The sequence below is a fragment of the Orbicella faveolata genome, unplaced genomic scaffold, assembly GCF_042242905.1.
Source record: "Orbicella faveolata isolate gen_17 unplaced genomic scaffold, um_ofav_v1 contig_48, whole genome shotgun sequence".
In the NCBI taxonomy this organism is placed as follows: domain Eukaryota; kingdom Metazoa; phylum Cnidaria; class Anthozoa; order Scleractinia; family Merulinidae; genus Orbicella; species Orbicella faveolata.
Genome location: NW_028301578.1, coordinates 886,315 through 903,603, shown reverse-complemented (window position 1 = coordinate 903,603; position 17,289 = coordinate 886,315). Strand labels below are relative to the sequence as shown.

The following is a 17,289-nucleotide window of genomic DNA, read 5'->3' as shown; positions in this document are numbered from 1 at the left end:
GTATCGAGCTAATTTGAGAGTTTCTCAAACAATGCTTAATCTTAACCAGAACCTGTTTTTGATAGTTTCTTATTGTTTCTGTTTGTTTGGCGAGTTTGCAAAAGTTTTTGAGTAGCTCATTTGCACAGTGCAGCGCGTGCACTTTCAAGTCCGAGTCGGTGTTTTCAATTGTCAACAAATCTTGACAAAGATTTCTTTCGTTGTCTTTTGTGCTGAGATGCTGCAACAATTTTTACCAACGCCAAAAGGCTACTAACATCATATGTGTTTCTTTAACACAGTGAAATTTTACACTGCGAAAATAAAATAGACAAGGAGTTTTGATAACTAAACCAACAAAATCGAAATCGTTGTTCGAATTGATTACAGAAATCGTCATCGTAACTTATTTACTGATTTTACTTATGATTATTTCTGCTGTATTCACATATTTTCAGCTAGGCTTTTAATACGTTCTCAAACATTTATCAAGCTTAAACATATTTAAAAACTTCGCTCGATGTAAGTTGCCACACGAAAGTGCGGGAGTTCAATTTGTCATGTTTTACTGGCTGTACAAAACACACATCGGCGGGCGCTCTTATTCATCGACAACAGACAATTTGTTGGATTTTTACACAACCAAAACTGAGCAGCGTCTACAGACATAAACTTATTGTCACTTATCGGGCCTTGATAAAACATTAAGCGTTGCTTACAATTCAGGCGAAACTCAAACTTGCAATTATTTTTTTTACTTTTCGGTCGCGATCGGCTGTCGAAATCCTCGCAAGCGCGTGGCAATAGGAGGGACACTTTGAAGTCCAGAAACGCTACTATATCCAACTATATCCAACAGGTTTTTTGTTGGGTTTTGGAAAAGTTGTTAATGTTCAACATGTGTGAAACTTCAGTAGAGTGGAGTAATGTGAAGCTCTTGTAAAAGAAGCAGCGGAACATAACTTGGTCAGTGATATAAAGCGGGATATAACTAAATTCGACACTATCTTACTTCACTCAAGCTGGAGCAGCTTACGACGAAAATACTTAAGTGAAAATTCTAACAGACATGAACGTATTGAGTTGTGGGCCAAAAGTATCAAATTATTTCGGGCATTTTGGACGCCATTTCCCCGCACTACATCCGCAAAAATCCTCGCAGCGTTTACGCGCGTGTATCGCACATGATGACGCAATTTGTTCTAAAAATAGAAAAATTGTCCCATATCATGGGGACAGCCCCAATACTAGAAATAGCGCGCGCTTACGGTCTCCGTCCCCGATTATGGCTCCTGTAATAAATCCAATAACTTTGCGCGGATTGAATTGCACGGGAAGGTTGTTACGTACCATGGACAAATTGACTCATCCTAACATTTTTAACAGTCTGTGAGTATCCTCCGTGATTGATGATTTTTGTAAATAGGAAAATCTTTTCGCAAACAAAGGGCTGGCTCCCAAAGACAAACTCCTAACGCCCTTGTTCATTGAAGGTGGGCAACAGTGGAGTGAAGTACCAGTAGTCTTTGGTACTGTAACCTCTTCCAGGCGTTCCAGTTAGTTGCAGCGCAGCGAAAAAAAAAAAAAAAAAACGGCGAGCGACTCTCTCTCGCCGCGCTTCTCCCCTATTTTTCGTGCCGCGCCCCAACTAACTGAACATCTGGAAGAGGCTATTGGTACTGGGACCACTACAGAAGCTGTGAAGGTCGGGAAGGAACCCTGAACAAACTGGAAAACAAGGGCTATGACAAGTCTACAGAGGGCTAGTAACCCTCTCAGACTCAATCTCTGACTACAGAAACCGAAAAAGCTTTATGTGTACCATAGCTTGCTAAGAACTGAGATGATCAAACAAAGGCTTAAACGGGGTGGTTGGAAAACTCTTCCTAGACCCCCTTTGTTTTCTCCCTATCCTCATCTTTTCCCTACTTTGTCTTTCAGTTTGGAACTTACTTCCTTTCCTCCCTTTCGTGCTCATCAAGATCCTCGACCAATGCAATATCATATCAATCTATTTCCAGCTTTAATGAATTTCAAGTTACAAGCGTGCAATTTACCTGGGCACCGTCTGCGGTTGTAACAAACTCTTGTTTCTGTTTCGGGTCCTAGGCTGGTGCAGTCTCTTCCGCCGTTTTTCGGTCGAGGATTTGTGCAGTAACGAGAACGTTGCTGAGTTCCTTCACCACATTGCTGGCTACATAAGCTCCAATAGCTCCACTGTGAGTATCTTCCGTGAATGGGGATTACTAAAAAGAAAAAAAGAAAAATCCGTTCGCAAACAAGGAAAGTCATAAAACAGTAAACTTTGGCGCGAAGCCTGGAACTCCATCTCCCCCTATTCTAATCTTTTCTCGTGCTTTGCCTTTCAATGCTGGAAATACTGTCTTTTCTCGATCGATTCGTTGCCTTTTGAGGAGGCTCTCTTCCTCGTCATTCCTAGTCATTGTTTGAGTGACAATGCTCAGAAAATTTCAATTCCATTCATTAAATACGTATATCAGAAAGAGTTTCATTCTTTTTACATTACTGACCTTTTTCGCGACGGTAGATATCGACTGTCTCTATACTCTTTGTCCCTCTGTCAACATGCTTGTTATATGCAAGAGGGTCGTCTTTAGTTCCGTAAAAGATTAACTTCAAACCTCGTAGTCGACCTGTTTAGGGAAACAAGAGTCAACGGGTGAGCTGTTGATTGGAAGCAAAATTATAGATACAACGACATTTGAAGTGCAAATGGCTCAGCTTAGCCGCTGTATTGTTTATTGTATAGAAAAAAAGTTCTGCTTTTATTGATGATTTTATACTTTTAGATAACAAAACAAAAATTAAGCTTTATATAGTCTGCAGGGTTGCTTCCATGGGCAAGCACTGAATAAGTTCGTGTCAGTTTAAAGCAATATTTTGGTTTTATGGTTATGACTTAAGTATTGCTTTTCTTTCCACGCCACATTTTCCCTAATATATCTCTGTCCTTCTAGCCAGGATTAGATTCAGTATTTTATTAATTCAAGTTTATTCGCTTTCCGTACTTTACAGCTTCACTTAATTTCATTACCTAACTAGTACGCTCGACAAAACTGTGCTGGATCGACGTTTTACGACAAGAAAAATAAAACAAGCATAAAGCAATGGCGGATCCAGACCTCGAGCTAAGAGGGGGGAGAGGGGTGGTTTTGTTTTCCTTGCCTTGCCGGCTTCTCTTCCTTCTGTGATTTCTTCTTGTTTTACGCGAACAATGGGGGGGAGGGGGGGGGGGGGGCTCCCCTAGATCCGCCACTGTAAAGTGATGCAAATAGTTTTGGAATTGTCCTCTAAATTCCAAACATGGATAGTTTTTTTTTTTTTCACACAGAGTAGGCAAGTTTACAGCATAGCCAAATTGAAAACTACTGAAAATGACGCGATTTTGGGAAAAAGTAGTCATAGTTTTCATCGACATGCAACGTAGCGTTAGACCAGTCTGTTTTTTTCTTTCTTTTTTTTTTTTTTTTCGCGCGCGAAGAACATTGTTACGAGTTAGGGTACTTGTTTGTCATGAATTCGACGAGATGGCACGAGGAAGGTGAAATAATCCATCTAAACAGCACCTCATCAGCGATTTAGACAATCAAATGCCTCAAAGAAGGGCCATAGAGCAAACCAAACCAAGTTATTTCAAGCTCCTATTTAAGAATATGTGAGAGAATGGCAAGCTCCTGGTATATGAGCCCAGAAAGAGATTCGAAAACATTTCGAGAAGCACAAATAGCAGCGTCTGAAGTTTTTGGCTGACAACGCCTTAACACAGCAGCATTATTTTGTGCAATTGTGGCTTGTCTGAGGCGCGAGCTATATGCTGCCATCTCCAAAATAGGTGGAAGACCAATCTAGTGGCAAGAACAGTTTAAAGACTTTTTTAAAGAAGATGAAAGTCTGAAGAAAGAATCGCATTTCAGTGGCCAAATAAGTTGTTAAGTCTTTCTCGTGCTTTTTTGTCAAATTCTTTTCAAAAAATACACAAACACGTAATTGTGTTCTGCGCAAAACAGCACTTCAAATGTGACCTTTTTGGTCGTGGATACGCGAAGCGTAGAAACGACCATTATTATGGGACAGAATATGCAAATGTGTCACTCACTCAGATGTAAACGTTTGGCCTACATCGTAAAGAGCTTGGGTACGAATTTCTCGAAGACCTCCAGAGTTGAGAGCGGCCATTTTGGCGGTTAATAAGCTTCGCTTTTGTAAATATGTAGTATTTTGCCTATACGCTTTTGCTTACACATAGATGAAAGCTGAGAGAGGTCTTTTATGACTGTGGTCATGTATGGGTCACAACAGCGCGGCAGCAAGGTCAAAGAATTGATGAGAGTCAAAGTCAGGAAAATAGACGTGAATATTAGGCTCATAGCTTTTTTCTTGGCTAGGGAATTTGATGGTTTTCCATTTGCTTTCTCTCCTTGTAGAGTCCAAGGTAAGCCCAAGGTAGCCTGTCTCTGTATTGTGTTCTTTTTTTTTTACGTTCACATTCAAATTCTGGCGGTGCTCGAATTTTAAATTCCAAACCCGTGATTTAATTTTATGTTTTAAAAAAAAGAGACTGCGTAGATCTACTTCTTGCGAGAGAGATCTACTGTCCAATCTTGCCAAACACAAGCCATGTCAAACAGGGATAGTGGTGATGTACGTATAATTTTATGAACCTTGTAGAAACGAGATATGTAAACAATCGGAATCAAAAGTTGAAATAAACCTTCATTGTACATGTCAACAATCGTTTTGAATATTTCTGCATTGCTAGTTGCCAAGATAGGAATAAAATACTGTGATTTCCGTTTCCAAAGGAAAAAAAAAATTCCTATTTTGATTGTCTACATTACAATCTGCAATACCCTTTATATTTTGTATTGTTTCAAGCTGCGGGGGAGGGGGGAGAGGGGAAGGGTCCCTATTCTTGACTCAAGGTGCATTTTTTATCAAGCGGGAGGTATGACAAAGAGGCCGGGATTTTAAACATTCATCGCTAATTCATCTCCGAAAAGAGATGTAACGGGTTTACCGTAGGTTTGTGAAAGGGGTTTCAAGCTGGAAGCTACATTTGTATGAAAGAGTAACCTTTTCTGGAGAAAAAAAAACAGTATACACTCTACACTATAGACTGTACAAAAGGGAAAGGATTTGAACCTTGGGGCAGAGCCTCCTTGTGTAAAACTTGGTTAGGTCCCTTCTCTCTCCCGAAGTTTAACGGAGTCATTGCTAACAGCTGTTTGAAAGACTTAAGGTTTAACTTTGTGTGTAGATATTGACAAGGTTTAACCTTGTGTGTAGATATTGACTGCGAAGACTCTTTGAACTTCTCGAGACATTGGCTCGTCAATCCTCTAAGCTCAAGGGGAGTTTGTAACTTCCAGCTGGCTGATAGCGAGCGTTAATTTGTTAGTGAATCTTATAAGTGAAACTATGAGCGAACCTTCTAGCACTCTCGGGCGAGCACTATATCAGCAAAATTATGAATCAATCATAACAAAACAAAACGATTGGAAAACATAAGTAGGACAACTTATAAGTCCATAGTGTCCAACAAAAACTTTCTTGTGGCAAACAAGAAGAAACGCAGTTACTAAACTGGATATAAACAAAATTATCTACGGTAACGCAAAATTCCCGGTGGTCAAGGTGTTCCGGGTAATTTGTAAAGACCGCACAGGTCTTAAGAGGAAAATTTTAGTTTTTAGAGTGGGATAAACGTTTAAATTGTAACAAACAAAATCCTGTATATGTTGTGCTTCAAGGGCAGAGTTATTTTAACTTTTTTTCATGACCTTGTTATCTTCAAACCCCGGTCAAGCATATAGTAGCTGATCGAACGAGATCTCTTCATTTTGTAAGCAATGACATAATTTCCTTTGATTTTTATCAAAAATCACGTGATTTTGCACATTTTTTTATTCAGTTACCAACGTTGGACGCCCTGTACGTACGTCTTCCTTGCGTGATGTAAATGAAAATGGCTTTCCATGAGTGGAATTAAATAAAGTCTAAGACAATCACAAAATTATTTGCGCCGCTTTGCTTGTTTTACTTTCATGTTGTAAAACGTCGATCCAGAACAGTTTTGTCCAGCGTACTATTGACGTCGACCGGCAATTTTAGCTGTTAACTATTATATCAACTATCTATTACATCTGCAAAGAATAATTTAATTACCCAGGCATTTTGTTTTATGTTTTACCTTTTCCAGTGTTCCTCCTAGGTTTGGTGTTGTGTATCGTTATATTCCACTGTCCGACAGGATTTTCTCCCCAGTAATGTAAACTGGTTACTGTCAAATTTTTAAAGGTCTTGAAACCGGCCACACTGTCTAACGTCCGGGAATAAAACAGTTTGGACTGAGTTCCGTTGGGTGATTTCGAAACCATTTCCAGGTCACCTCGACGGGGAAAACTTAGACTGACTTCTGCTTGCATATGTTCCAGGTATTGAATGCTGCAATCGTCTTGCTTCAGATATAATGTGACGCGTAAGTCGCCACGCGGGGGAAAATCTAAACCAAAGGTACTTTTGAAAGAAAGAAACAAAGTTTAATTTAACAAAACCTTGTCTGGTTACGTAAACTCATGACATAGGTGTCAGTCAGTCGCACTATCAAAATTGAATAACTATGGAATTTTTATTGTACGTTGAATTTGGGCAATTTCTTTAGCTATCAGTTAAAAGTTTAGCTTGTTTTTATACGCTATCAGCAGATTTTGCAGTTCTCAGGTCTCAGCTATCAGTTAAAAAGGCTTCATTTCTCAGCTGTCAGTTAAGATTCCAAGCAATTCTAAGCTATCAGTTGAACCCAATCCAAAACCTCTTAAACTTTTTAGACTGAAATCGTAGAAGCCTTGGACAAAATCTGTATAATATATCTTATACTAAAATGGTTATAAAATCACCATTTTTAGCCTCCGACACACAAATAAAGCTAAGTAACTTACATTAGTTACAGGGAAAACATGAAGAGTGTACCGAACAATTTTTGGAGACCCGATTTAACTCCACTCAGTCTCATGTAAACCATTAAACTGTGTTATAGCGTAAGTAGCAATTTTATGTTGAAATACTTATCGTATTTGGAACGCCACTAGTTGCAAACAATAGAGACAACTCATTAACCCTCGGACCTACAAAGGCCTGGGAAGTGGACGCAATTCTCAAAATGGGTTTATCCTTGGATGCTCAGAAAAAAAAAAAAAAAAAAGTAGTCGCCCAAACCATTGACACCTGGAGCTATTGGCGAAAACGGTTCAGATATGTTTCATGCACTTTGGACATTTCAGCGTGGATATAAGGTAAATTAGCTCCAATCTACCCAAAAAAGCCATTTGAAACATTCCACAAACTTTCCGTCTTTAGATTTTTGGTTTTTTTTAATTTTATTTTCTTCGGCTTTCCTTTTTCGGGTTAGGCGACAATGCATGGATAAATATGGCACTTTCTTGTTTACGGTTACTGAGTATAACATAGCAACCGTGTTCAACAGGATTTATTGAATTTCAGCGATAATTGCACCGTCCTGCGGGTATAACCTTTTTATATAACGCTTCTATACTGATCGGAATAGACAATTGCCTTTTCCTTTTTGCTGTGAAAAACATTGTATCCCATGACAAATGCAATACAAAGCTTTGCTCTTGGTGAGTTAGGTTTTTGTTTGATCCCAAGGAAATCTCGATAAACAGTGACAATTGGTATTGTTTCCCACCCGACTAGACATAAGTGATATTGGATAATTACTTCGTGATATTGAGGTAGATTTCACAAGAGAGCTGAGGAGGTACAGATTGCCATTCCTTCGCGTATTCAATCATTTTGACAGCATCCATCAGTCCAAATCCATAGTCCTTGCTCACTGAAATAAAAAAAGCCGAATTTCTTAAGAATTAGCAAAAGGTGAAAAAAAGGGTTCAATTTCTTTGGGCGGGGACACAGGCTTTATAGTTACAATAAGCACTTAAGAGTGCCTGCCTGTAAAAATCAGACAAATTCTTAATTTCGCGGCAAGGGTCGAAAATTTGATTTCGCTCGTATTTTCATGGTAGATAGGCTAGGGCATGACAAAAACTACTGGATAGTTTTTTTTCGCAAAATATCCTTTTATTTCAAAGAAATATGCATATTACCAAATTCCGTTAAAATCGTCATTTGACGCACCATTTTATTACACAAGTTTGAGAGCCTCGCATGCAAAACCACATTATTCTTCCGTCTTTAAAACACTGAAATATTTTTGTGCAATGCTTAAATGTGTACTGGGTTGATTTTAGGGAATGTTACGTTGTCTTTTTGGGTAGCCCACTATATTACATGTAAGCCAAAAATAATTGCATAGCGCGAAAAGACCCAGGTATGAGTTTAGCGTTACAGTATTACGCAGGGCATGTAGGTAGCGGTGGTCGAGTAAAAGATAACAACAGGGGCAACGGTAAACTATTCATTCTTTTCATTTCTTAATTCAATCTCTTCCTACTGAACACGGTTGTGTTCTCCCAGTGATTCCAAGCCTTACGGAGCCTTACTTATTAGGATAGAAATTGTCCTACCCCTACTCCCTAAAATGGGATGACAGCATTGCGTGACGAACAAGGAACCACTGCAAGCAAGGATTCAAGCCATCAAACCATGATGATCAAACGTAATAGTTTGGTGTAGTGCAAAGCAAGCAACTATCTACAAATGACTTAGCCGTTTTTGACTTAGATGCAGTGGTGATCATATGTGTCGAACGAGGGTCACAGATTCATGGTATTCGACCGTTAAATAACTTGCCAGATGGCGATGTACATCGGACGTTATGTAAACAAACGCAAACTTCTGCTTTATGAGCGAAGAATGAGAGATCGACTAGAAACACGTCAAATCGGCTTTGGACCTGCCTTTTACAGCAAATGAGGTTAGAACATTTCGAAATTATCAGCTGTGTGTCTATTTCAACTTAACATAGGTCAAGTCATGTGGCGCATGCTAAGATATACGTCTAACCCGTAAATTGAAATTTGACGACTGATGGTCAAATATTTGCATTTTTTGACGTACTTCGAAGAGCTCTCGCGTCGCTCGCAATCATTTGCCCAAAGACATTTTTACAGGAGTCTGTAGACCATCCTTCTGCTATTCAACCACTAGAAGCTTGATCCATTTGAAGGTTTCGCACATGGTGAAAATTAATTATATTCACGAAGTACTTTTAAGTGAATGAAATATATGTCTTCGAAATTTAATTATTTTGCACCCAAAAAGACAACGCAACATTTCCTACAATCAACCCAGTACACATTTAAGCATTGCACAAAAATATTTCAGTGTTTTAAAGACGGAAGAATAATGTGGTTTTGCATGCGAGGCTCTCAAACTTGTGTAATAAAATGGTGCGTTAAATGACGACTTTAACGGAATTTGGTAATATGCATATTTCTTTGAAATAAAAGGATATTTTGCCAAAAAAACTATCCAGTAGTTTTTGTCATGCCCTAGCCTATCTACCATGAAAATATGAGCGAAATCGAAGTTTCGACTCTTGCCGAGTTATTTTCCATTTTTATGGACAGGGACTCTTAATGACTGGCCCCAAGGCAAACCGTGAGTTTTGTTTTCCCAAGACCCTCAGTGTTCCCCGAGGCGAAACCTCCCAACTCAAAAATAGGAAAAAACTGCGAAGAAATCGTTTGCTTGAGGCCAGCTGGCTCACAAATTTTCCGCGATTTCAAGGAGCACGACCTGATCACGTGCGAGTCGAGAGTTCAAGTTTTTGTTTCCCAAAGGAGTTAGTGAGTTTTGTTCGCCCTAACACGTTCTCCTGTAATTGGAAAAGATATTTAAGGTGGGAGGTATAACAAGAAACTCTATCTATCAATAGGGCAGGAAAAAGTCAAGAAATTTGGTCGGTATTAAACTTTACAATTTGCCTTTGACCAGAACACGCAATCAGCAGATTTACCTTTAAGGTCAACCGCGTTTTTTATCCAGGTTGTCCCGGGACGACTGACACTCTGACGATTTACTGGAGGACCCAAGGGCTTTGAACTTCTAGCAATTAAGTGTTGAACGTCACGCCACGTCAACTCTTTGCTAAAAACAGTATAAAATGCATTGTTCAATGAGTAAAGGATCGATATATTAACTCTTTCTCAAAGAAACCCACATACATGATGGACTCCCACATCGTAAAACTTTTGAACAGAAACAGATTGTTAGCAATTTTGTTTTTGCAGTCAACTCTCTGTATGGCAGACTCCATCGGGACCGTCACCAAATGCTCGCCGTATGAACAGTGTAGACTGACACTAAACATCTTGGGATAGTAAAACGGACCGTAAGTCACTGACATGGTATTTGGTGTGCAAACCGGCACCCAAAGTAGTCTTATTTGTTCTAGCCAAAGTTAAGAACTTTTAAGAACTATAATGTACAGAATAACACAAACTGACAAAAAAAGCAAAAAAATAAATAATTAAATTTAAAAATATAAAACTGAGCAAACTAAGTATCGAACGAATGAATAGATAAAAAAACTTGTAGTTGCCATCATGTTTTTGTGTATGTATGTATGTATGTATGTATGTATGTATGTATGTATGTATGTATGTATGTATGTTGTATGTATGTGTGTATGTATGCATGCATGCATGCATGTATGTATGTATGTATGTATGTATGTATGTATGTATGTATGTATGTATGTATGTATTTAAGCCAGCAATAACATCATTCGGCTACACTTTAAGGTGGCACACCCAGGAGTGTAGTGCAGCCAAAAAATTCTAATGTCAAACCAGCAATAACATTATTCAGCTACACGTTAAGGTGGCACACCCAGGAGTGTAGTGTAACCATGAGATTCTTGACTAATGTCAAGCCAGCAATAACATTATCCAGCTACACTTTAAGGTGGCACACTCAGGAGTGTAGTGTAACCAAGAGATTCTAATGTCATGCCAGCAATAACATTATTGAGCTACAGTTTAAGGTGGCACACCCAGGAGTATAGTGTAACCAAGAGATACTAATGTCATGCCAGCAATAACATTATTCAGCTACACCTTGAGGTGTACCCAAAACAATACTGATGTCACTGCATGGGGGAGCAATATTGTCCTGTTTCTATTTTAGTTAATGAGTGATTTTTCCTGAAAAGGTAGATCCTTAATAAGTTTTCTCATCAGTAGTAATCACTAAGTTCTTCAGCGCCCAGATGATTCGTCGGGGTGCGCAAATGGACTTAGATGGTCAGTGAACAATGTAAGTATCACATATGAGGACAATAATATCAAGCGCAGTGCACCAGTTGGGGGTGCTGCTATCAGAAAAGGACATACTGCTTCAGGGGTGTAGCTAAGAAAATAGTCTCCCAGCTAAGATTTTCGTTGAGCCAGTCACCATTTATGGCGAGATACATGGAACAAGATTTCCATCCCCAACCAGTAATTGTAAGAGAAGGCTTTGGGTTTTGGTTTCAAAATCCTTGCAATTAAATCTTATTAAATTTTAGAAAAAGGGAAGAGTCTGCTTAAACTCAAAACCTAAATGCCGACTCCTAGATTCAAGCTGGCAGTGTCCTAATACAAAGTTTCTTGAGCCATAGCCTTATTGTTTTATCCCTAAGGTAATTTTTGGCCTTTGCTAGTGGAATGCAGAAGTTATTGTGACAACAGCAAACAGAAACTGGCAAAAGATAGGTCATCTTGGTAGTCTTGCTGATAAAAGATGTGACATCTTAACAACAGGAATACTGATTTGCTGTTGTAACAATGCAAACAAAGTGTTATCTTGCATATACAGAATTTCTCTATTATTGATTTTTTTCTTCTTCCTTTCTTTCCAAACCTTACAACCACAAGGCTTAGCCTCAAATAATTTAGAATGCCATTTTTGCCTACATTTACATCATGCTAGATCTCAGAATGAACACTAATGTAGTAGGAAACACAGTTCAAGGATTAACAAAAAAATTGCCTCTATGAAATGGACATCTCCATTCTAGTAGCATTTCAGTCTTTGCCTTTTCTATAAAGTTTTGCCACAAGTATACATGCTTAATTTTTTTTTCATATTCAAGAAATCGATCTTTCTTCTTTATTGGCTCAGAGTATTTGTAGTGTCATTATCGAGCTCAGCCCAACAAACATAGCAACAGGTTTCAATTGTTAACATTCTTTTCTTCTTATTTGCAAATGTTATTATTAGACATGATTGATATGCAAGGTGTTGTAATCTTTTTCACTGCCATATAAATGTCATAAGATCAGAAGAACACCAGATGAAGGGGGATAAATATGAGAAGAGAAATATAAAGGACCTACTGATACGCATCATCAAAAATATGTACTCGAGTTGTGCTCTTGTTTCATGCACAAACAATAGTTCCTTTATGCAGTGGGGCCCCTTGCCTGGCAGATGATAATGATGAAATGAATAAATCTACTGAATTCATTTAAGAGTACTACATCTATACACTAGATGGACGGTGTCTTAGACACCGATAAGTCTCAAAACAGGTCGAAGCAGATCATTTGGTCACGTAGAATCACGCCCAAAGAACTGCGTCATGCACCAGTTCTGATGGGCAGAATATTCAACTGCGTGATTTCTTTTGCACTTCATCAAACTGTATCAGCTTTGTTTACATGTACACCATGGCACTAGTGTAAAGAAGGTGTACAATGCTGCACTTATTCCTAAAGGTCGGCACACACGAGGGGACTAGTCCCTGCAACTAGGCCCCTTAAGAGTTCACACGAAGGGACTGGCCACAGGGACTTGCCCCACGAACAGTTCACATGAAGCGTTTTGAGGAACAAGTTGCAGGGACAAAAATGGCAAGTTCACACGATGGGACTTGCCCCTGTGACTTGTTGCAGGGACTAGTCTTAGCGACTAGTCCCCTCTTGTGTGCCAACCTTAAGAACTCAGAAAACAACACACCAGAACAGATGGGTTCCCAAGGCAACCCACCAAGTTTCAGCTTTGTTTATTTACTTTTAGATATGCAAGCAAGTTGTAATTGGTTTTACCTCTAATTGGTCAAGAAATTGGCCTTGAGACTTTGTAGCTAGGGTCAAAGACTAATAATGGAAAGCCAATAATAATAATTAGTTATTATTACAGAAAACTATACCATACAATTTGGCACTGAGTTACTGAAAACAGCTCATACTATTTATATTTAAATAAGCATCTTTTTCAAGCTATGAAACCTTCATGGTACGGGATTAACACAAACATGCTAACTCATTTTGCAATTTATTTCCTAATAATTGTATACCTGGCCATCCATGTAAAACCTTTGAGTTCTTGCTTTTGATTTGAGACTGATTTCACCAACAATGTTACCTGTCTGTACTACTGGAATTGTTTTTGTCATAATTTTTTTTTATTATTTATTTATTTATTTTATTATTATTTTTTTTAACATAACTGTGGCATGACTTTCCCTACTCCCACTGCTAACTGTGGAAGATGACAGACTAATACAAGGGGTTTCCACCAGCAGCCTTAGGGCTGATTTATACATGCAGTTTCTTTTTGTTTACTACCAAAATTGACCATCTCTAGATGGTGATATTTGTCTCTTGTGAGGTGAATCACAATGTGTCATTTGGCTGATCCAGAAATTATCCAAAGCCATTAGTCGCCCCCAAGCGATAGGAGGTGATGGAAATTCTACAGGCGAGAGATCCAAAAAAGGGTGCCAAATGGTGTGAAGAAAAGTATTAAGTCTAAATTACATGCCTGAAATGATTTTCATGTTTTCAAATGTGGATCATTTTTGGCAAGTTTTTCCTCTAAAGAAAACATTGCTAGAGTTAAACACTTGCTAAACTTTTGCATCTGTAATGTAACACAGTAGTTGCCACTGTCACCAAGAAACAAATATCTTTTGACTGAATTTCAACTCTGGTTGACTTTATCATTTAAAAATTTGTATACATTTATTTTAATTAGTTAGTTATTCATTTATATACATTAGTTATTTACTTATTCAAATCTTTTTGTTTTGATTGTTCTGGAATGTTATTGCTGTGAGAACAATTAGGGGAAGCCTATCTTAGACAAAATCTGTTCATTTATCATATGACCCGTATGGCCCCGCGCGCAATTTCCCCTGAAAACCATAAAAAAAGGTTCCCGAATGAGGGCCATACGCGTCGAAGTGATAGGGCCGGAAAAACCCGTACGGCCCTACTAGAAATGCGTACGGCCCTACTAGAAACGCGAACAGCAAAATCGATGGAAGTTAATGACAAAAACAATTTTTTTTGCTGCAAAAGTTTGTTCTCTTCAAGATGAGTGATGAAAGTTAACATTCTAAGAGTGAATTCTACTATCCAGGCGAACTGTCCGATGCAGAACTACTCCGAAAGCTTTGAAAGAAAGTCAACACTCCTCACAAACAACTTTCTCAGAAGCCAACAACAAGCAAACCTGTAGGCGTTCAAGAAAACAACTTTTCTGGATGAACTGTCCGATAATTAACCTTTGAAATAAGCAAACAGTCTTGAGGCGAAACTTCTTTCAGTGGAAAGCATCAAAGAATTCATCGGGGGTCAAAAGCAAGAAAACCAGCAACGCGAACAAAACAAAGTACGTATAAGCTTAAATCAGTTAAATGTTTTCCTCGAGTTTCCAGAGTTTCTGGGAGAGGTTGGTTAAACCAGAGAAATGACAAACATACCTTGTGTACAGGAGGATAAATTGCTCTGTAGTTTCTACATCAGTGTTGTTTGAAGAGACAAAACTGAGTACGAACACAAGTTCATTACCGGACAGTTCATCCAGATAATAAAACTCGCTTGTGTTTTTTGTTCGACAAAAAGCTTGAAACGACGCCGACATTTTCTTGAGTCCTCAGATGAAGAAGATTTGTGAACAATTTCAGTGAAGCGTGAAGCGAACTTTTGTCCCTCGCTAAGTTTTTGATAGTTTTGACATATTGTTGACAGCTTTATATCAACTTTCTGTTGGCTTTTTAGCATGAATTGTAATTGTGGACTTTACATGAGGAAGTGAGTCGTGTTTTTCGATGAATTGTGAGTTTCTTGTTCGACGCGAAGAAATAAGTGACAAGTTTTTATTGTAGTTGTTCCGCGCACGGCCGTCTGATGTTATGTAATCGCGTCCTATTTAGGTTCAAACAGAATTTTCAAAATTTTCAACACAAGTGGTCATATGATAAAATGCTTATTGACTGAGTAAGGTCGCGCCGGACGGAAAAATATTTGGCTCTCGGTCCACAAGATTTTAGATTCTAACTCTACTAGGATAGGTCTTTTAATATATGTAAAGTTTAGTTTGGGCAAATGATTAGGCACTCATCAAAAAATTATTCAAATCACACACGAAAAAATTAAAATAACGCCACCAGTCGAATACGTGACCAAAAGTGCTATCATTGTTTTTGTCATTAAATCACTTCAATTCGAAATATCACAGGAACATCACGACTTAAGCATAAAACAATATAAATATGTTTACCTTAGCTGGGTTATCATGTCTTGACTTTCAAACATCATTCCCATCCTGCCATTTTAACGGTGTTCCATTAGTTTTGCATAACCTGTACGTATTCGTCTGGTGAATTTTAATCCCCAAATTGCTCAATATTACCAAGTCCCTATGTAAATGTTCCTTCGTTTCCGTTTTGTTGTTCGGTACAATCATTCAAACTGCTTTCAGGCAGAAATCCCCAGTAATTAGCAATAACAAATAAGCCACCATCTTCGATCGCTCCGCGTCTCTTATTTGCATATTGTCCAGCATAGGGTCTTTGCACACAGGGTAGGGATAGAGTGGGGATTATTTTCGAAAGAAAAAGCGTTAGAATTTTTCCAATATCTCGATGTTAGTTCTAATTCAGGGCCTCCTTTGTTAGGCAAAGCGATAAAATGCTACACACTAACAAGGTCTTTGTGGCTTAAAATTCAAACAAAGAAAAGTAACTCTGTTTAAAGATCTGAAAATGGAGGCCTTCCAAACGTCTTTAAAATGGAAACCCGACAGTCACACTTGGAATAACGCTTTAGCAGTTACTACTGGTGTAGTGTTTGTAAGGTACATTTCGGTGCATCATACATAATATACTTAAGCGCGCAATGTAAGTTGGGAAGTTGATTATTAAAGCAGCATGGTGGACTTCTGCTAAATTCCAGAAGTATCACAACGTTCACTACACACTGTGGTCTATAACAGTACAAGCGCCTTATGTTTGGGATAAGCTCAGCTCCAGAAGTGTACAAGCATGTCATTCAGCAATCATTGAAGGGCTGTGAAGGTGTTGCCAACATCTCAGATATCATTATTCATGGGAAGAACACTGAAGAACATGACAGAAGATTGCAGCGAGTTTTGGAGAGGCTGAAAGAGAAGAATCTCATGCTGAATGCAGAGAAGTGCAGGTTCCACATGACCCAGATGGTGTTCATGGGACTGGTGTTAAGCGACAATGGTATTGGCCCTTCCGAAGACAAGGTAAAGGCGATCGTTGATGCAAGAGAACCGCAGAGTGCATCAGAAGTTAGAAGTTTTCTGGGACTAACAAACTACAATGCTCGTTTCATCCCGGACTTTGCTACGGTCGCAGAGCCATTGCGCAGATTAACCAAAAAGGGTGACCGTTGCGAGTTTGGAGAGGAGCAGAAGAGCGCATTCAATGAGCTTAAGAGGAGGCTATCAAGTCAAGAAACTCTTGGTTACTTCGATAAAAATGCCAAGACACTAATCATAGCAGACGCAAGCCCGGTAGGCTTCGGTGCGATCCTCATCCAGGAGCAGCAAGGCAGGAAAAGAGTCATTAGCTACGCAAGCAAGAGTCTAAGCGATGTGGAATGGCGTTATTCGCAAATAGAAAAAGAAGCCTTGGCTGTTGTATGGGCATGTGAGCGATTCCATGTGTACCTTTCGGCATTGAATTTGAACTGTACACTGATCACAAGGCGTTGGAAACAATCTACTCAAGCAGATCGAAGCTGTGTGCACGAATCGAAAGATGGATCTTGCGATTACAGCCACACAAGTTCCAAGTCAAGTACCTACCTGGAGAGCAGAATATTGCCGATCCGTTGTCACGCTTACTGCATGCGAACGAGCACAAGGTGTCAGATGAATTTGTCAGGTTTGTCGCAGTAACTGCCACTCCTCAAGCGATGAAAACACGTGAAATTGAAGAAGCCTCATCACAGGACAGAGAGTTCGTGGAATTGCGTCAGCACATTGGAGACGGAAACTGGAAAGGTGATGAGCATAAGCAGTACATACCAGTATGTGGCGAACTGTGTGTTATTGGCAAGTTAATTC

General features: G+C 39.0%; 1 protein-coding gene across 1 annotated transcript in view; it reads right to left on the bottom strand.

Annotated features, from left to right (window-relative positions):
• LOC149095850 (hemicentin-1-like) overlaps positions 1-10,341 on the bottom strand; it is a 30,420-nt gene extending 20,079 nt beyond the window's left edge. Inside the window, exons 1-5 of the mRNA XM_089281457.1 lie at positions 9,938-10,341; positions 7,738-7,852; positions 6,191-6,516; positions 2,511-2,633; positions 2,037-2,225 (exon numbers count right to left, since the gene is read on the bottom strand). Coding sequence (XP_089137583.1) covers positions 2,037-2,225; positions 2,511-2,633; positions 6,191-6,516; positions 7,738-7,826 — 727 coding nt within the window. The 5' untranslated portion in view covers positions 7,827-7,852; positions 9,938-10,341. The remainder of the gene's footprint in view (positions 1-2,036; positions 2,226-2,510; positions 2,634-6,190; positions 6,517-7,737; positions 7,853-9,937) is intronic.
• Positions 10,342-17,289: the final 6,948 nt, after the last annotated feature.